Source organism: Salminus brasiliensis, chromosome 19 (genome assembly GCF_030463535.1).
Source record: "Salminus brasiliensis chromosome 19, fSalBra1.hap2, whole genome shotgun sequence".
Taxonomy (NCBI): Eukaryota; Metazoa; Chordata; class Actinopteri; order Characiformes; family Bryconidae; genus Salminus; species Salminus brasiliensis.
The window spans coordinates 32,769,018-32,790,439 of NC_132896.1; the positions used below are offsets into that span (position 1 = coordinate 32,769,018).

Genomic DNA, 21,422 nt, shown 5'->3' on the forward strand with positions numbered 1-21,422 from the left:
GGACCAATAGAAATGCTCCAAAATGACTAGGATTATAAACTTTGTCCATTTTTATGCAAAACATATTCTCAGTCTATTGCAAATACACACAACACTCTTTCCACCCTGAGAGTTTCCAACATGAACGCTTCACTGGGTCACTCGTGCCATTTAGCGGTCACTTCACCGCTCATGGGCAGCATTGTTCAAACTCAGCTTCCTGACCTACAGCATGTTGGTGGTCCTAACCAGAGGCCCCATCGCCCACGTGAGGCAGGGCAGCAGCATTGGCTTAGTGAGGGAGGTGCAGGTAAGCCGGTCAGCACTGGTAGTGGAAATGTTGGTGCACTTTTCCATCCACGTGTGCGTGCGAGTGCGTGTGGGTGTGTGTGTGCATGTCCGTATACACTTTGGAATAAACCTTAGGGGCCGGAGTTCCGATCCCTATGAATCTCTGGACGGGGGAGTCAGGGCTGCTGCTGCTCGGCGAGCTGGTGTCCTTGTCCAGGGCGTGGTGGTCTCGGTGGGGTGTGGATCGGGGTGGGAGGGCGCTCTGCCTTAGCCGACTGTGGCACAGCCACAGCACAATGGTGCCCATCATGAGGAGAGCAGCCGCCGGAATGCCGATGATCAGTGGCCAGGGAAGACCCGAGCTCAGGTGGGCAGGGGACACCGGCTTCTCCACCTGAGGATCTACACAAATACAGAGACGGAGTCGTTAGAGAATCCTTACAGCTTCGCTGTGAATGGGTGGGGCTAAGCTGCTATAGGCAGATAGAGTGGGTGGGGTGGGGGTGGAGTGGGGGGTGTAGAGGTTGTTAGCCACCCACCTGGAAGTACAGAAAGATAGGCACTGCGGAAACTGTAGCCCATGGTGTTTGCTCCCAGGCAGATGTACATCCCTGCGTCCTCATCGCGGGCCTTCACGATGGCCAGCTTGTTGAGGTAGGAACCATCAGGCCTGGACCACACCTCACCTGTGGGGAACACCATGAAGTGCTGACCCCCAACCTCCAGTGTGGAGTTATAGCGGCTCTCAGTGCCTGGTTCAACACGCTTCAGCCACTGGATCACCGGCTTCACGTCACTGTGGACCTTACACTGGAAAGATGCAGTGCCTCCAAACTCAACCGTGGTGTTGACCGGGTGTGTGCCCGTCAGGATAGGCTTAGAGTTTGTGCGCTCTGGGGAAGAGAGAAGGGAAAATCAGAGACGTTCCAGAGACAGGAACTTTGATACCCTTAGTTTTGCTAAGAACCTCAACCACTCCAAGAACCATTTGGATGCTTAAAAGGTTTTTGCCTGGCTTTAGAGGTAGTATAAAGGAAAACCTTTAGTAGGTAGAACTACACTGATCAGCCATAACATTAATACCACCTGACTAAAACTAAATAGGTCCCCCTTTTGCCGCCACAACAGTTCTAAGCATTTCAGACATGGACTCCACAAGACCTCTAAAGGCATCCTGTGGTATCTGGCACCAGGTTACTAGCAATCCAATCTTACTCACTGTAAACAGTCTCTAACAGACACCTAAACTCACCAATGACATCCACCCTGTAGGTGTAGTTGATAAATCCAGCTGTGTTGGACACGCGGCAGGTGTAGCGGCCGCTGTCCTGCGGCTGCAGGTTTTTCAGAGTGAGCGTCCACTGCTGCCGTTTGCCCCGGGTGGGGGCGGGCAGCTGCATCTGGTCCTTCCACCATGTGATGGCCGGGTCAGGGGACCCATTGGCTAAGCATTTCAGCCGCACAGAGCTGCCCACAGGCTGCTCCCGAAACCGCCTGCGCATCTTCTCCGGCTTGCTGAAGCGGGGCTTCGCTGTAAACACAGTTGAGTTCAGTTTATTTTTCACTCAGTGATATCAGAAAGAACAGGACTATGTCCAAATGTTTGTGGACACCTGTAATTCTAATGAATGCATTCAGCTACTTTAAGTTGCACTTACTGCTAACACAGATGTGCAAATGCACACAAACACATACACACACACACAGCTTGTCTAGTTTCTTGTAGAGAAGTACTGCCAATAGAATAGGACTCTCTGGAGTAGATACATGAACCCACTGGCACCATGCTGCCTAATGCCAGACATGGGATGGAGGGGTGAGAGAACTGTGTTTTCTGGAATGATTGATGGTGCTCCATCCAATACTTTTGGGATGAGTGAGCCTCAAGCAACTAAACCTGATGTTCTTCGATGTATTCTTTTCACTGCAACCCCCCAAAAAATAAAGGGGTATGGGAACTAGCCGAATTCCGGCTCCTGACGTTTGTGTCTGTCGTTTGTGCTGCTATTATACATTTGACTGTGGAATCGAGGAACTTAGCCACAACTACAAGCTGAGAGACATTGGAAAGGGTGTGTATCTTGTGGTAGAAAAGAAAGTGGTCTAAAGAAAGAGACAGTTGGGGAATGTGTATGTATGTGTGGTGTCTTACCCCATGGCTCCCCTGTCGGATCCTGCAGTGTAGGTTCAACAGTAGGTTCCTCGAGTGAAGGAGGCTTGTTTTCAGGCACTGTAGCATCACCTGAAACACACAGAGCAGAAAGATTTGAGACATCTCCAGCTGGGCTGCTCTGGTGTCTGGTGGACTGTTCTGACTGTTCCTTTTATTTTAGGAAAGCCCAGTTATACTCAAGAATAGTAAGTTAAGCAGAGAATTGAATGAGGATGATGAAGACAGACAACAAATTATGGCTAATAGGGTATATATAGGGAAATCTCTGCTCCTCAGAGATAGATGTAGGCCATATACACCAATCAGCCATGACATTAACAGGGCCAATTTGTGATCCAAAACTTTGACAAGAACCACACCACACTCTGATGCCATTTTTCTAGCATGCTGTGGTCAGTATCCACCAAACATGGTCCAAGAAAGGACAACCTGGCCATGGGCACCTAAGGCTCATTGACTCAATCCATACAGAAACTCCACACACAGGTGAAGTGATTCTCTTTAGTAGCGTCCATCAAAGAATGGGATTTATACTGATCAGCCATAAGATTAGCACTACCTGCCTAATACTGAGTGGATGCCCCTTGTGCCGCCACAACAGATCTGCAGACCATTTGCAGAATGGACGTCATAAGACCTCTGAATGTGTACGGTGCTATCTGGCACCAGGACAATAGTAGCAGATCTATTCAGTCCTGTAAGTTGTGAGGTGGGACCTCCATGAGTGTCAAAGAGCCTTAGATGGCCATGATCTTGTCGGCCAAGGTCCAACTTGCGATGTCTAAGTGGCTGGGCCAAACGTCTCCAAAATATTAGGCAGGTCCTGTGGAGTATTTTTGGTATGCAGTGGTCAATACCTACCAAAAGTGGTCCAAGAAAGGACAACCAGGTCATGGGCACCTAAGGCTCATTGATGCGATCCATGGAGGCCCCACCTCCCAACTTACAGGAGCTAAAGAATCTGCTGCTGATGTCTTGGTGCCAGATACCGCAAGACACCTTCAAAGGTCTTGTGGAGTCCATGCCTCGAATGGTCTGATCTGTTGGGATCTGACGGGACCTTCTGGTGGTGTTACTGTTATGGCTGATGGGTGTACAATAACACCACACTAGCAGCACCGGTCACTCCATCTGCGTCTGCACAGTGTACTGCAGTGTGGATTAATGCTAGATGACTGTATTTCATTTTCATGGTGTAATCCGCAAAAAATCATAACATTTAATGCCCTCATAAGCATCACATCAACTGGAAAGGCCAAAAAAAAAAGTGTTATCTGCCATGCCACAAAGTATTGTTTAGATATTGCTCCATAAATCAGCGGTCAGGTATTGTTATAGCAACACGACTTCTTTCATCCTTGAAGCTACTTTTTTTAACGGCCGCGAACAGCGTCCCGTAAATCATGCAGGAGGAGCGGGTCAGCGCAAAGGCCAAACGCTCACTGAGATTTATTTGTAGAGCTCTGAGAGCCAGCAGAAGCCCTCCGTGTGTGAAAATGAGCAATGCTGCTTGGAGATGGCTCGCCTGGGAGGCGTGTGTCGGGGCACTGTTTTGCTTCTGAGCCTGTCGAGCCCCTCCAGCTCTATGGGAATGCTAACCGGGCTAAGCTGCTGTATTATTCTAACGGGACTGGTGAGCCAGGGGTGAGCAAACACTGCCATATTGTTTCTGCTCTCCAGTTTCCACAGTGTCGAAGGCACAAGGGCCGTGTTGATTTAACTCTGAGCAGGAAGCCAATTAACTGAGTTTAACCCAAACTGCGCAGGCCGGGCTGAGAGCGCTGCTTTGTTTGGGACGGCTCGTTCTGGCCTGGACCGCTGGAATGCATACACACTCACGCATACCACCCCTACTGATTCTCCTGTAGAGCCTGGTGTGGCAGGAACACCATGTAACACACACATACACACTATTAAGACACACACATACACTATGAGGCCACAAAAAGACTGCCCATGTTGGCTAGGACTGGTCTTACAGCTGCTGTGGATCCAAAGTCGTGAATTTAGCCTGCCCTGGAGCAAGTGTAGCATAACTTTCCATGGAGTTTTTTAAAAGGTGATTCACCACCTCAGAGTGGGTTCCCTTGTGCTACAGCTATCATTGGGAGGTTGTGAGTTCAAACCCCTGCAAACTCACTCGTCCCATGGGTGAAACCAAGGGTCACCAATATCAGCAGATAAACTATATGTCTAAATGTGTGTCAACACCTCTTCAAATGAATGCATTTGAATGTGCCCATCGCTGATACAGATGTGCAAATGCACAAACACACACACATAAAGCTTGCCTGGTCTATCTAGAGAAGTATTGCCAATAGAATAGGACTCTCTGGAGCAGATAAACATTAACCTATTGGTGCCAGGCGTGGGCTAGAGGGGGATAAAGCCCCCCAGCATTGAGCTGTGGAGCAGTGGAAGAACTGTGTGGACTCTGGATTGTAGGTGCTATATACACTGTACATACCATACACACACACTCACTTAGCCACAAATATAAGCTAGATACCCTACCCATACACACATACCTTGCGTATACAAATATGCCTTATTCTAGGACACCCAGGGTCAACAAGCCCAGAGTCAACACTGTGGTAACACAACACACAAGTGCCTCTCACATGGACAGGTTAAGGAGCCACCATATTAAACCTTCCCTAGATTCTTTCCACGTCTCTATTTATCTGTTCCAGCGTGTGTTTGGTCTAGTCATGCCGGCCCACATTGGGGAATAAAATGGCCAAGCAAAGACTGCATTCATCACTTAACCGCCATGACAAAATGTGGCTGGCAGTAGGGGATATCCAGAGCCAGTCGATGAGGAGCTTGGCCTTGGCCTCTGCCCATTTCTTCAGTTACACTAATAAATGACTAAACGCACTAGGGGGCGCTCTTGAACGAGTGCTTATTGAAAAGGATTGTACATTATTATTCATGCACATCAACCAGGCTAGCATTCTGGGTACGGACTGCTGATTGGCTAATCATTTTCCATACACTTCAAATGTGATAATTATAGAAATAGACGTATATCAGCCAATCATCAACAGACATGTGGATATCATAGCAACCACCTGGGATACCACAGGAACGCCAAAGCAACCACCTAGCACCTTCATTGTAACCACCTGGGATACCATAGCAACCACTTATCAAGACCATTTTAACCACGTAGTAATCACTTAGAAACGCCATGGCAACCACCTGGAATACTATAGCATGCACTTAGCAACAACCTAGCAACCCTTTATCAACACCATAGCACCACCCTAGCAACCACTTAGCAACACCATAGCAACCACCTGGGACACCATAGCATCACACTAGCAACCACATGGGATACCATGCCAACCACTTAGCAACCACCATAGCAACACCACAGCATCCACTTAGCAACAACATAGCAACCACCTGGGGTATCATGCCAACCCCTTAGCAAACACCTAGCAACACTGCAGCAGCAACTTAACCAAACATTAACAACCACATAGAAAAACATAGCAGCCACCTAGCATCACCATACCAACAGCAAAGCGACCACATAGCAACACCATAGCAATCACCTGGGATATTATGGCAGACACTTAGCAAACACCTAGCAACATCATAGCAACCACTTAGTCAAATAATAGCAACCACTTAAAAACCATAGCAACCACCTAGCAACACCATAGCAACCACCTGGAATACCACAGCAACCAGCTGCATTTTAGCTGTTTCCTGTAGAGAAGTTCACCTTTGCAGTTCATCATGTTGGCAGCGCCCTCTAGGGTTCTCTGTTAAATACAGATGCTTGACAAATACCCACTGGCCCACAGTGTGTGTTGTCTAGAGACTGTGTGCTTTCTGGGAATTAGCTAATCCCCGTGTTGTTTTCGGAATAAAAGACACACCCAGCACACACCTACACACACACACACCTACACACACACACACACAGACTCAAACATGTTCAGCCTCAGCCAGCAGCAGCACTTCCTCCAGGCCCCTCTAGCCACGTTTAGTCACGACAGGCCCAGCGACAAGGGGGTAGCATTTAGCTGTTTTTTTGGGAAGTTTCTGTATTGGATGACAGATGATTCCATTGACTCAGCAGTGCTGGGAATTTGGGCTCTATTTTATACAGTTCAGCTTTACCTCACAAAACATTAATGATCATTATTATATATAGAAGGCCTCTGGTAGCCTTGCAAAGAGATGGACTGAGAACGAAACTCAGAGGCACACCCTGGCTCGCAACACACACCTACACACACAGAGAAACCCAAACATGTACAGTCTCAGCCAGTCCATCCCTGGCTATGAAGGCCTGACTTCATGGCCTGTGCTGAGCTGAGTGTGATGGACATAACGACAAGGCGCGCTTGTTCAACCATTTGCCAATGGGTCTTTTTGTAAAAACCATACCAGTGAACAATAACAAGGCGGCGCTGATTCGTCCAGCAGACTAAGGCGCTGAAACTGGTCGCTGGCTCGAGTGCTGGATCATGCTGCCTGCCATCAGCAGCCGGAGCCTGAGAGAGCACAATCGTCCCTGCTTTTTTCCAGGTGGGAAGATAGCTCTCTCTCTCCCCCACACATCACTTCAGTGTGATATTGGCCGACACAGGCGTCTGCTAGCTGATGCATCTAGCTGGATGGATGTGCATGTGCTGGAGGAGGCATGTGTTAGTCATCGCCCTCTGCCCTGTCGGGAGCTTTACCTTGGATAGGGGGAGAGTGCTAACAAGGGGGTTGGATAGTTGGCTATCTAAGAAAGTAAGACACTGGGAAGAAAAATGGGTAGAAAAAAAAAACCGTAGAAGAATAGTCAAACAGATGGCCACAACCAGACAATTCGGCCACTATCCGAATCGGAAAAGTCTGCAGTACATCATCCTTTGTCCTCAATGGGCTACAATAAGGAATTATTAGGTGCTTTAGGAGTGGAAAAGTGTTGAATGCCTCCAGGAACATGGCTGTAAATTTTTATTGCGTCAGTGGTCAGAGCAGTTTGTGTGTCTCAACCATATCAAGCTTCTTCGGGACGAGCTCGAAAGAGCTGTTCACAGCAAGACTGTGCAGCCGTTCGATTTGCAGCAACGATCCAACGACACAACAGCTTCTTGTTCCAGCATCATGTTGGATCCATGCCCATGTGAACCCCAAAAGAGCAAGGCCAAAAGACGATGTGCATGATGGGCAGTAGGTGTATCTAAATAAACTAGCACTCAAGCTAGCAAGTGTGGTGATGCATGCCCACCATGTCCAATTGACCGGGAGATTGAGTGGTTATACATGCAGTGTTAGCACATGAGTTACAGGGATCGTGAGGAGGGGGTGGGCGAGGGGGAGAGTCCCGTTCGAGTTGAAAAGGTCCTTCTGTAATAAAAAAGAAGTTTCATTTAGAGAATTTCAGCATTTCGTGATGGCTGCTTCTCCTCTTTTCATCGCTGTGAGAGATTGACGTCCCTCCACCCCTCCACCTTCCTCCCAGCAGCTTGGCTGAGGCCCTGGCTCTGCTGGCGCTGACTTGGGTTAGCGTCAGCAGGCTGCTGGCTGTGAAAGAAGCGGCCACTGAGCTCCAGGACGAGGGACAGGGGCCCCCTTTTTGCCTCAGCTCTGAGCCCACTGACGCTGAGAAGGGTGTGTGTGTGTGTTGGGGTGGGGGGGTGTGTTGGCTGGGAGAAGGTGGGACCATTGGAGACGGAGGGTCTGGAGCAGAGGGCAGGAGGGAGCCCCAAACGCCCCTCATGCGAGGCCGTGTTTAGAAGGCCCTCATATTATTTTTTCCTACTGGGAGGAACTTGAAAGTGCCTCGCTCAAAAAGCCTCTTTCTCCATTCATAGCGGTGCACAAACACACACACACACACACACACACACACACACACACACATATACACACATGGCCGGGTCTCCATCACCCAGACCCTTGAGGCTGGGGTAAATGAAAGCAAATGCAACATTAAAAAAAAAAAAACCCTTGTTGCAAATCCAGCTGCAGTGTTGGACACTAAGGGCTCACCTGAATGAAATAAAATATCACTCATGGTTTTTCTCTTTAAAGTGTAAAAATAAATTATGGGGTAATATAACTCTATCGGCTGATAGCTGTGCCGTATTTTTTTAAGGCAACAAGCTACTGCTAACTCAAACCATATACAAGTATATTCAGCTAAATCAAAGGGAACAGTTGTCAGATCTGCACTGCGCTCTAATGCTGAAGTGAAGAAAAGGGAGTAGCTGGTACAAGTCTGGCTGCAGAAGCAATGAATAAAGATTTGATGCCATATTTTTATATTTTGGTTCTTGACGACTGTGTTTCATAAGTCATGAACTTTTAACACAGATTTAACAATGCAACACTGACGAATGCCTGGAAAGGGATGAAGGTGAAATGTGAAAATAAAGAAAAGGTTGGAATATACACTGATGAGCCAAAACATTATAACCACTCTCTGGAATTCATCATGGGATCTACACCAATCAGCCATCCCACTAAAACCACCTGTATAATATTAAGAAGGTCCCATCCACTGAGACATGGACTCCACAAGAACTCTGAAGAAGACATCAAGACGTTGGCAGCAGGTTCTTTAAGCCCTGTATGTTTTGAGGTTGGGCCACCATGGGCCGCATTGTCCATGCCCATTACCATTAACTGTTGATGGTTCCTCTCCATTCTTCATTAGAGCACTTTTGATAGATACTGACAGTAAGTCAAACTAAGAATCAGAACTAATCAGAATCTCTGTTTTAGCTGGGGGCGGGACAACAGAGAGTCAAACCCAGAGGCAGAACCAATCAGAATGTCTGTCTTAGCTAGGGGCGGGACAACAGAGAGTCAAACCCAGAGGCAGAACTAATCAGAATCTCTGTTTTAGCTAGGGGCGGGACAACAGAGAGTCAAACCCAGAGGCAGAACCAATCAGAATCTTTGTTTTAGCTGGGGGCGGGACAACAGAGAGTCAAACCCAGATGCAGAACCAATCAGAATGTCTGTCTGACTGTCCATGCCCATTACCATTAACTGTTGCTGGTTCCTCTGCATTCTTCATTAGAGCACTTTTGATAGGTACTGACCACTGCACTGTGCGAACACCTCTGGCAAGACATGACTTATGCTTTGGAGACGTGCTGTGACCAGGAAATCAATGTTTTTTTTACTTTCGCCTGTCAGTGGTTTTAATGTTATGGCTGATTGGTGTATTAGATAAAAGCCAAATAACTCCTTATGGCCAGACAACTGAGTCAGAGCATCTCTGAACTGGCAAGGCTTGCAGAGTGCTCCTGGTTACAACAGTGGTTCGTGAAGGGCCAAACCACAAACCAGCTGTAGCACACCCAAGGCTCATCAATGTGGGAGGGCAACGGAGGCTATCCCATCTTAGCCAAACCAAAAAAAAAAAAATGCTAAATGATGGTTACCAACAGTGCAGCGCCCCCTGCTGAGCACTAAGGCTGTGTAGACATGGTAGACATGGGAAGAGTGCCCATACAGGCCCTTGTCCACCATTGAAACTGGACCTTGGAGCAATGGAAGAAGGTTGTCTGGTCTGATGAGTACCATTCTCCTGTCCATTGTGTGGACGGTCAGGCAAATGTGTGCCTGATGTCTACCTGAATGAAACCATGTGGGCTTCAATTTGACTCATCCCACCAACCTAAGCATTGCTGTGCACCATCTACACCTTCTTTGCAGTGGTAGCTCTTGATGCTAGTGACCTTCGTCAGCAGGACTGCACACATTCTTTGGGAAACGTTTGAGGAAGGTGTGTTCACAGCGCTGCCCTGTTGAATGTCCTGGAATAAGACTTCAGATCCATGACAGCTCCACCACCGAAATCCCCTGAACTCCTCTTTCTGAGACGTTTGCTGACTTGAGTTAAACTCATCTGATGATGGCTCTTCTGTCCTCACGTGGACTGAGGAAAAAGAGGCAAATTAGAGAGCATTCCATATATACCAAGCCTGGGAGAGACCGAGGGGAGCAGAGGAGAAAGGGTAATTAGAAGCTTGCCCGTCTCTTTTATAGAGCCGTTAGCGGTTAGCAGCAGCAGGGACAGGGTGGCTCGGGAGGAAATTGGGCTTCTTGTGTCTGCAGCGGGACAGGCCAGGACGCTGAGACCTGCGGAGGGCCTAGGCCAGCTTCAGCTTCAGCTTCCTCTAATGACCAGGATCAAAGCAGCTTTAATGTGGCGCTCCAATGAGGGTGGGTAATTTGCATCCCCCCAAACTCCTCCCCAGTATAATTCAAACATTTGCTGCTCCTGAACCAGTTATGGCCCAAGCTTCCGAAAACACTAACTTAACATCATGAAATTAGCACTTTTGAGTTTTCTACACTTTCACTTATCATCATATGCAAATGTTTGGACACCACTACTTGCTTTGTTGATTTTGTAAGCGAAGAAAAAAGGAAAGACATATTTTTTTAAGCTTTTTTTTTAATTTTGAAAAACTTTATTTTAGTTTATTTGCTGCAGAGAACATAAAAAAAAATCCTCATTTAGATTGTTTTGATTATTTTCCTCTAACTGCTCCCCAGTGTTGACCAGAGGAGGATGGGCTCCCCTTCGTCTCGAGTTTTAGGGGTTTGCTCTGGGCTGAGTGAAATAGTAAGTTTGTGAATTTGGAGCGTTTTCCCCTTGATTTCCACCTTGACCATCAAAGAGAACATTTTTAATGTCCTTTCCACATGTTGTGATGAAATTATACGATTATTCAAATATTCTTTACAGTACTGCAAGTCAAACCCAGAGGTAGAACCAATCAGAATCTCTGTTTTAGTCAGGGGCAGGAGAACAGAGAGTCAAACCCAGAACCTGAACGAATCAGAATGTCTGTTTTAGCTGGGGGCGGGACAACAGGTAAAGGTGCACGTATTTGTCACTGTACACTGTACACTGTACACTGTACAGCGAAATGTGTCCTCTGCATTTAACCCATCTGGTAGTGAACACACACTCACACACATGTGTTAGGGGCAATGAGTATACACACACACCAGAACCCAGGGAGCAGAGAGGGTAAAGGGCCTTGCTCAAGGGCCCAACAGTGGCAGCTTGCCGAGCCCGGGAATCGAACCCACAACCCTGTTATCGATATCCCGACGCTCTAACCGCTGAGCCACTACTGCCCCTATCATAACAGAGAATCAGACCCAGAGGCAGAACCAATAAGAATGTCTGTTTTAGATAGGGGCAGGACAACAGCAAGTTAAACTAAGAATCAGAACCAATCAGAATCTATGTTTTAGATAGGGGCGGGACAACACAGATTCAAACTCAGAATCAGAACGAATCAGAATGTCTGTTTTAGCTGGGGGCGGGACAACAGAGAGTCAAACCCAGAGGCAGAACCAATAAGAATGTCTGTTTTAGACAGGGGCGGGACAACAGCAAGTTAAACTAAGAATCAGAACCAATCAGAATCTATGTTTTAGATAGGGGTGCGACAACAGCAAGTTAAACTAAGAATCAGAACCAATCAGAATCTCTGTTTTAGTCAGGGGCGGGACAACAGCAAGTCAAACTCAGAATCAGAACTAATCAGAAACCCTTGTTTAGATGGCGGCAGGATAACAGAAAGTCAAACTCAGAGGGCCTTGGCCAGGGCCAGTTTGGACAACAGAGAATCAAGCTTAGATGCAGAACCAATCAGAACCAGTCAGTCAACATGTCCATAATGGGAGTACCAACATTTTTTACCCCAACTTCAAAGACCGGCTCTGGGCGCAGTGTGTGACGGCTGATCATACGCAGTGGAATGTTTCCTATCAGAAATAATGACGACTGTTTGAGATGTCTAAAATTACACGTAATTAATAGCTCCATAATAAACGGCCCTGCTTTTAATCACCATCTATTTTTCCAAGTCCCTCATTTTTCGTGCCGCCACAGTCATGTGGACAGGAAGTTCTCTGCATCTCACTTCCCTGTGTGTACTCACGCTTCTTTGCGATTGCAAAAACTCCATCTTTGTAGCTCTCAGTTCAGCTTAATTTCATGTGAGGCCTGAATGGTTTCAATTCCATCACGCAGCCTTTCATCTTTGCCTCGTTTTTTTTTTTTTTTTTTTTTTTTTTTTTTAACGGCACTCTTTCTTCTGTTCCTCACAAGCATGAATTCATTTGTGTCCATATGTGTGCTGGCTTTGAACTCGCCTCGGCTTCTTTCTCCGCAATGAGAGAAAAAAACAAACACGGTCTCGGAGGCCGTCGCTGCAATGCTCCCCGTGTCACACTACCAGTCATCGGAATTAAGAATTACATTACCGTCACAATACTGGAAGCGGGATCAAAGGGGGTCCTGTCTCTAAGTGTGTGTTTCTGTGTTCGTAGCAGTTATAGTGATGAGTCAGACACTGAGCAAATATACAGCCTGTTGTTAACAGCTTTTCCCCACCTCTGTGTGTTATTGGTTCTCGTGTTCTGGCCATCAGACGGCTCAAACCGGCACCCAAACTGAAGAGCTGTCACAGAAAATGTGCACAAATCAGACTAAACATAAATACCACCCCCCACCCCCCCACCTACAGACTGATGTCAGCCAGCCATGGCTGTTGAGTCATCGCATGTCTGTCGGATTAGAGGAGCTCTAAGAGCTAGGTGGCAAAGGTTAGGAGCATTCAGTCCTTTATTAATATCAGCACTGTGATTCCTGTCACTCAAGCCAACAGCCCGGCTCCGTTCCAGCGTAGGTGGTATAGCCCATGAGCTGCTACGCTCTAAAAAAAACCTTCCCTGTGGTCCCAACCTCAGCCGGTGCCCTGATTCCCCTCCCACAGCAGCCGCGGACAGCCCGGCAAGTGTAATTCCGATACAATTATCCATTTAGACGAGGAGGACGTGGGTTAAACTTCAACACATGTAGCCCACGGCCTCTGAACAAAGAACAAAAGGCGGCCGCTGGGAGCTTTCCACCGCAGCCTCTATAAAAGCTGTAGCCTGAGCAGTGGTCTGACCAAAAGCCACAGTTTGTCCCACTGCGTCCACACAGAGCACAAGCAATAGATCAGCAGCTTAGACAAAAGGGGAAGTCAGGGCATAGGAAGAAAGAATAGAGATTCCTATGTTATATGGACAAAAGTATTGGGACACTCCAATTCTTCACACACATTGCACCTTTTAAAAGTTGCTTTTATGGCATCCCATTCTAAACCATTAGACACGTTAATATTGGGCTGGTCCTCTGGCTGGCAACTCTGCAGTTATTGAGTCAGCAGAGCGTCGGCCACTTTTATGCGCTATGCTCTGAGCTCAGCACTCGGCCCTGACCCCACTCTGTAAATTCACGTGGCCTGAGTTGCTGTGGTTCCTAAACGCTTCCACTGGTCAATAACACCACTCACGGTTGATGGTGGAAGATCTAATAGGAAAGAAATTTCATCAGCTGACCTGCAGATGCAACGTGGCTTCCCATCCAGGAGAATGGACATTGGTGGACAACATGGACAACAGTGGTGCCCCATGGGCCATTGATGCCAGAGGGAACAAGGACACACTGCCAAGTGAAGTAAAGAGCAAGCGACATGCCAAAATAGACCAGTTAACCTCTATAATGAACATCTTCCATTACCTAATACAGTCCAGGCCTCATTTTCTGTAGTGTTATCCCAGCCGGGGGTGGGTCCATTATAGTAAAGTCCATTGAAGCTGTAGGAGTTCGAGTCCAGTTTTGTGTCAATGTTATTACAGCAGTAGGTTTGCATTGTTGCTACCCAGGTAGGAAAAAGTCTGGGCTGACCTTTAACCAGTGAAATACAGGTCCATGTCAAAGAGATCCTGCGGGATCATACGACGCACAGTACACACTACCCTAGGTCTCCTTCTGGAATTAGCTAGTACAGAGCAACAACACCGTCAACAGCATGTGGCATGCCTTTAAAATAGCAGGGGACTGAAGCTCCAAGGGTGCAACATTAGGAGAGGAGGGCATTGAGAGGGATGTGAGGCCCGGGTGCTGTCGGACATTAACGACGTGGTGACTGATGCGTCCCTGCGCTCCGTAAGAAGTTCAGGACGGATGGCCAGAAGGTCGGACATGGTCAAGCGTTCCCTCAAGAGCTGCTTGGTAGCAACATGCCATAAACATCCTTTGCTAAGCAGCGTTTTTCTTGTTTCTTCTGCTGCAGTGTGGTCAGACATGGCCTGTTCACATAGGATCAACATCTGGAAGTGAAACTCCAATGGCATTTACATATGCGTACATTACAGAGCAAGTTAATGACTGTTAAAAAATCAACCATGCAGCTGCAAGGCTGATGCCTGTTTAGGCCTACATTTAATACATATGGGGGTACTTAGAGGCTCGGGTGTGTAATTGTGGTGGGTATAGAAACATGCAAAGACACAGAGCTTACTGTTGTTTGTTTCATGTTATTTTTTTCTGTAATCCGGCAGCCTGAGTAAAAAAAATAAAAATAAATAATAATAATAATAAAAAAAAGGATTAAGTTGCATCCGTTACCTCATCTTGGCTCAGTGCCAAGCGATTACAGCAAGCCAAGCTTGATAAGGGTAGAATATCATCAAAAAGGTAGAGTTACGCCTGCATGACAGATACACATATTTACTGCCGTCGCGGTCGTTAAACTGGAGGTGAGCAAATAGGAGCCCTGCCCGTGCTTGCAGAGGGGTAGAGCTCTCGCAGCAGATTAGAGCTCTCGCCGATGACAAGAAGAGCTATTGAATGTCACCAAATTCCTCTGTCCTGATTTAATCAGGTCTGCCCGGAGTTTCCCCGGCTGTGTTTCGGGGGGCGACATTCATCTGCATAAAGTGTCGGTTTCAGAGGAGGACCTCAGTGAGACCACCTGTTTGAAGTGCCTTGTGATTTACATTACCTGAGATAGGTCAGCTCTTACACTGTTGGTGATAATAATCAATTCAGGCGTCAAGACTGGGATGTGTGTGGATACTTGAGTACTTGGAAAACCATTGGAGGTTCCAGTATCAAGTATGGCTGTTTTAGAGATGTACCAAAAATGCTTGCTTGTGTGAGAATCTGTGTCCGAATACCGAATACAGTAAATACACTGGCAGAGCTGACTAGTCAATGGATCCACATGAGTATCAGGTCAACAGAATCTGGGAGAGGACGTTTCAGTAAAGTATTCGGACGCAGCCGGCCGTCAACGGTTTGCTCCAGTAACCTGACCTAAACACTGCCTCACTGAGCTCTACCATAACACCATATTTCTAAACAAACTGACCCCAATACACACACACACACACACACACACACACACAAGTTCACACACACATTTGCTTTAATATACATATTTACTGACTGAGAACATTTCAGTTCAACATTTATGGTTTATGGTTTTAAAGCCTCACTTCCCCAGCGATTGTGCAGCCGGCTCTGGTGTGGGTTTTTCGCTAACCATGCTAACGGCTGTATTGTGTGGTTAGCTTGGTTCACAAACTAATATGCTAGTAGTTCATCCTCTGAGGGGGAAAGACCACTTGTTGAAGACAGCAAGACCCCCTCAGCATCCAACCTTAGCTCATTAGCTCATCAAAACAGGTAGCCTCTGTTAGTCATCCTACAGGAAAAGCTAACAATTGGTAATAAAAAAATCTCCAAACATCTGTGATGGCATAGAATGTAAGTCTACATCCCTATACTGTCAATAATAAAGGTGCTACAAAGGGTTGTTTGAGTTATTAACCATTTTTTGATTCAATAGAGCTATAAAGCACAACATGGACAAAAGTATTGGGACACCTACAGGTGCTTTTATGACATCCCATTCTAAATCCATAAGCATCCTACCCCTGTCTAGCTCTGACAGCAGCAGACAGCACTCGGCTCTGTAACTTTACGTGGTCTTTTGTACGTTGCTGAGCTGCTGTGGTTTCTGAACGCTTCCACTGTTCAAGAAAACCACTCACAGCCGATGGTGGAAGATCTCAGTGGGAGGAAATTATAAAATTTCACCAGCTGACTTGTTGTTGCAACGGCGGCTCCTATTACAGAACCACGCTGGAGTTAAGCGAGCTCTGTAAAACCACCCATTCCTTCACTAATGTGTGCAAAAGCAGACTGCATGGCTAGGGGCTTGAATTTCGATTTGAATTTGAGTGTCCGAATACTTTTGTCCATAGAATAAATGGGTAAGGAACCCTAGGAACTTAAAGGTTCTTCACTCTCACAGTTCTTTTACAAAAACAGGTGGTTCTTCTAAGGGTCTTGACCCAAACCATTGTCTCAATTACCCTCAAAGGCAGAGACTGCTCAGACCAGACTATGGGTCATCACGATTGTCCAAAATTTAGCATCCTAACCTCTGGCCAATGACCATCTGTAATGAGACTGCTCTTCCCAGCAGCTCTGACTGCTCACACACTTCAACCCTAGCCTCTAATAGACCTTTTGTTCTGAGTCTGTCAGCCCATGCAGTTAATGACTTTAGTAAACCTGGGAAGTATAATCCGAAGGGAGCCATGCACCATAACTCTCAGTTCCACAATTCTCCAGGGCAGGGAACAGGAAAGCAGTGGGCTGCCACGACTCCCCATACGGGAGGCCCACAGCGAACAGCGGTGGTGGTGTGTGTGTGTGTGGGGAGGGGGGGAGGATGTTGGGGGGGGGGGGGGATGTAGACTCACCAGTCCCAGCCAATTAAACAGCTCTATTACTCAGAGGAGTAATTACCGCCTCGCTGCCCCTCACAGTCCACCCATTCGCTTCCACAGCACAGCCAGCCACAGAGGAAGGACAAAGGGGGACGCTATTGGTCTCATGAGCCCATGGATGCGAGAGTGTTTGGTGGGCCGGAGCAGATTTACTGCACGGAGGTAGCCGGTCGTTTGCGTGTCTTCTTTCTGCAAGAGGAACTCTGGATGAAATCCCTGCCGTCCCGGGACAGCCATCTGGATGACAACATATTCTTAACAGCAGCAGGGCCGACACCAAACCACTAAACTCCCATCAAAGGCACATGCCGAACAGAATTCCCATCCAAAAATATTCCTCAAAAACTTGCACCGAACACACTCCCCACACAACCTCCCACCAAACAACTCCTACAGTTCACTTTTCCTTTTTTTTAACCTCAGTTCAAGGAGAAGCGCAGTAATTTCTCAGTCTGTCAAAGCTGCTGAAAAACAATCCCCCCTTTAGCCGAGGTAGAACGAGGAACAGCGTATTGAGTTACAGACTTCATAAACAACGGCAGGTTTCGTGACACGGAAGGCATGAGGTAAAGAAGCCCTCCTTTGTTCTCTGGTGGTGATAATGAAGGGTGGCATCGGAACTACACACTTCTTCAACAGGTAGCGGCTCATAAAAGGTAGCTGTGCTCCTGCCCTATTCTGTTTTACGCTGCTTAAATTAACCCACACGCATTTAATAGCGCGTCTCCTGCCACTCATGTCAAACGTAATTCTCTCCCCATTAAACAGGAGACCAGCAGGCTTCCTGTCCCACAATCAACCTTTTGTGAGAGCGGCTGAAAAAAAAAAAAAAACAGGCTGGAGCTAAAAGCTCTCACTCCATCTGGCATCTGCTGGAGATGCTGCAGAGCTGTGGCTGACTGCGACTGTGCTGAAGACCAACTCATATTGAAGAAACGATGAGATGGGGCAGGTTCTAATCATGCTTAAATGACGTCTTCCGCACAAGTCAATGCACAGCCTATGAATGACTCTGGCCTACAAAGCCAAGAACGGACCAGCCAGCCCCTCCGTACTTGATGGCGATGGTCAAAAGCCTGATCTGCACCAAGAGCCCTTCCAGCTTCAAGTACGGCTCGGCTCGACCCGCCATCCTTTGAGATCCACGGAAGACGAGCGTCCAGACTTTTCTCTGTCCTGCACCGAAGTGGTGGAACGAACTTCCCCTGGGTGTCCGAACAGCAGAGTCCAACGCTCGCTGTCTTCAAACCCAGACTGAAGACCCTCCTCTTCTGAGAGGACTTGGGCGAATAGTAGAGTACTTAGGTCTCCTTACTGACTTGTGTTTAGTAGAGTCTAAGATTAGAGGATCTTTAAATTATTAGTCTATTTAAACTAGCTGAGGTTTTTCTTGGGTAAATAGTAAAGCACTTTTGTAAGTCGCTCTGGAGAAGAGTGTCTGCTAAAAGCCTTAAAATGTAAATGTAAAAATGCAATAATTATCAGAGGAGACCCCTGGGGGCCGTCTTCAAGCCTACAAACAAAGTCTGACAGCTAAAGAAATTCCTATATGTTATTCGTCAGCGGAGTTCCTATAATCAGGTCTTACTGGATTTAAACTCTGTGGGCCGGGTTTATGGGCACAGATTAGGCCTAGGCTAGAACTAAATTGTGAGGTCAAGGGTGATTCATACAGGATAGCTTAGAGGCGACTGAAAAACTGACTCAGGGCAAGAAGATCAGAACGCTGTGATGGTATTTTATCTGCCCAGTGAGAGGTGCACAGTGCCAATACTCAAGAAATTTCACCAAAATAATAAGTCAAAAATATATAATAATAAAGAAAAAGAGGAATACAAAAGAGTAAAGATCCCTGTTAAGATTTCTTTTACAACATTTAGATGGTTCTTACTCTTATTTTTAGGAGTGTATGTTATATTTGGCTGGAGTCTTATACAGTTACAGCCTTTAAGGTGGCTGCCACTCCAGTCTATAGCTATACAACATACTGGTTTCACCCCTTTATTTAAAAATACATAGAAAGTCCAATCATTTCTGACAGCTAAATAAAAAAAACAAAATGAATGAATGAATGAATAAATTAATAATAATAATAAAAAATTGAAGCAAAAATTATAATAATTTATAGTATCTCACAATTACAGCACCCAAAACGTCAGCTTGCCTGCACAGCCAGCCACACCCAAACAGTCTGAAGTGGACTGTTAGAAACTAGAGCTAGAGCTCGATCCTGAAGGAGTCACTGTAAAACTGCTACAAACAAGCTCATACATATATTATGAATGTCTGACACAAGCTTCAGTTAAAACACGTGAAATGTCGTTTTCAAGCTTAATGTGTTCAAATGGTCAATTTAGAAACACCAAAAGATCCATATGCACCAGCTTTAGCTTAGTGCTAACATACTAAGACAAATTCCACAGGAAAGCTAACAGAAATTAGCATGTTTAAAAAGGTGTTCTTTAATTGAAATGTTTTTGACCACTTTTTTCACATGTATGACCCAAACCTGTAGGCCCAGCGCTACTGGTCACAGTTTGGCACTGGTATGTATCTGTAAGTTACATCCTGGCAGGTTATCTTGATTCAAATATGGATGTTAGATTTTTTTATAGCTTCATCCTAAATGTTAAACTGCTGCTATACTGCTTTATTATATATTATATAATATACATTATTATGGACTAATATAGAGCGCTGGGTGTCATTCAAACCTTTCCCAGCATCCTACGGAATCAATAAAGTTGTCCAGAATCAGCATCCTATCATTTTCTACACGTACATGTTTACATAATGGACGACATTCACCCCAAACTGTAGCTGCTCTTACCAGTGACTATGAGGGTGAAGTTGAGGGTGACGCTACCGAAACCGTTGATGGCACGGCACACGTACAACCCAGCGTCCTCTGATTCTACCTCCTTTATCTTCAGACTGTGTGTTCCTCTGAGGACACGGAAGCGGCTCCAGCCCGGGTTCACGGTGCGTCCATCCTTCAGCCAGTGCCACAGCGGCGGAGGGTCGCCCTCGACGGGGCAGGGCAGACGCACTGTACGCCCCAGCCGGGCCGTCTGCCTCTCCTCCACCCCACGGGTCACCCACGGAGGACCTGAGGTCAAAAGAAATGCTGCAGCTGTCATAATAAATCAAGACAACACTGTGGTGGCATCTACGGGTTTCGGGTTAATGCCATGCAATATCAATAAGTTTTCATAGGTTTACAGAGAACCCGCACTACCTGAGCTGCAGCCTAGGCCTTGGAGTAGCAGCTAAGGTCCCGAAACCTTTGCATTTGCCCTTGCTCTTAAAATGTGTTCCCAATTTTAATGCCAATTATAATTCATGGCATTGCTTACATACTGTGTGATTAAATATAATGTAATTCCATAATTTAATTGGATGAATATTGTAAAGCAAATTGAACAAATCTTGACTTCTAAAGGTCAAACTAGGCAAAGTTGGCCTTCATAAGCCTTCGAACCAAGCCGCCTCCCTCTGACCGGGACTGAAAAGTGAGAGAGCCTTGGCTCGAACCTTTCCAGGGAATGTTTCTCTCGGCTTTCTCGCAGCCCTTGTGTGAACAAGGTCCTTTTCATCCGCCTCATTCTGCTCGGGGAGACTCCCAGGAGAACCAGCTTTCCATTTCCTCTGGCCGACTTGAGCTGCCTCAGCAATGGAGTGCACAAGAGTGCGAGCGAGAGTGTGCGAGCAAGAGTTGGACGGCATCTCTTGTTCATGACTGGTACTGTCACATCCTGTTCGCCTGCTCCAGCAGCTGCTCCAGCGAACGCCAAAGATTATGGAAATTGAAAAATGAAACTGCTCCCAAATTATTGTTATTATTATTTTTTTTTTTTGCTCTCTCTCTCTCTTTCTTTTTTTCTGCTCCCCCTAAAATCTCCCTCTTGGAGCGAAGTGTTTTCACCTGGAGCCGCTGGTCGCCATCCAGGAAAATGCCACGAGAGCTGAGAGAGGGAAAAAAGTAAGGGTTGTTTTGGTGCAGGAATTAAATTACAGTGCATTCCTGAAGGTTTCACTAAGACGTCCTCGCTGGAAATATTGCCCTGTGCTCCTGTAATGCCATTAAAACGTCTCACTCTAAATAGAGCAGAGAAAGAAGGCAATAAAAAAAAATAAGGCCGTAAAAGTGAGTATATCCAACATCCATAATCCCCTCACAAACCTTTATTTTTATTTCATTCAATACAAATCTATTTCTATGGCGATTTCACACAGAGATCTGGGTCCGAGCCGCCTTTAAGCAAGCCAAAGATGAACCTCCATCCTCCTCCACCATACTGCTGACACAGATGTGTATATATACACACACACAGCTTGCCTAGCCCCTGTAGAG

General features: G+C 46.5%; 1 protein-coding gene across 1 annotated transcript; it reads right to left on the reverse strand.

Annotated features, from left to right (window-relative positions):
- Nucleotides 1-298: 298 nt before the first annotated feature.
- Nucleotides 299-20,794, reverse strand: fgfrl1b (fibroblast growth factor receptor like 1b). The gene is made up of 6 exons (XM_072663200.1): nt 20,569-20,794; nt 19,899-20,177; nt 2,423-2,512; nt 1,523-1,801; nt 810-1,163; nt 299-672 (listed from the first exon to the last, which is right to left on the reverse strand). The coding sequence occupies exons 1-6, from the start codon at nt 20,792-20,794 to the stop codon at nt 299-301; spliced, it is 1,602 nt and encodes a 533-aa protein (XP_072519301.1).
- Nucleotides 20,795-21,422: the final 628 nt, after the last annotated feature.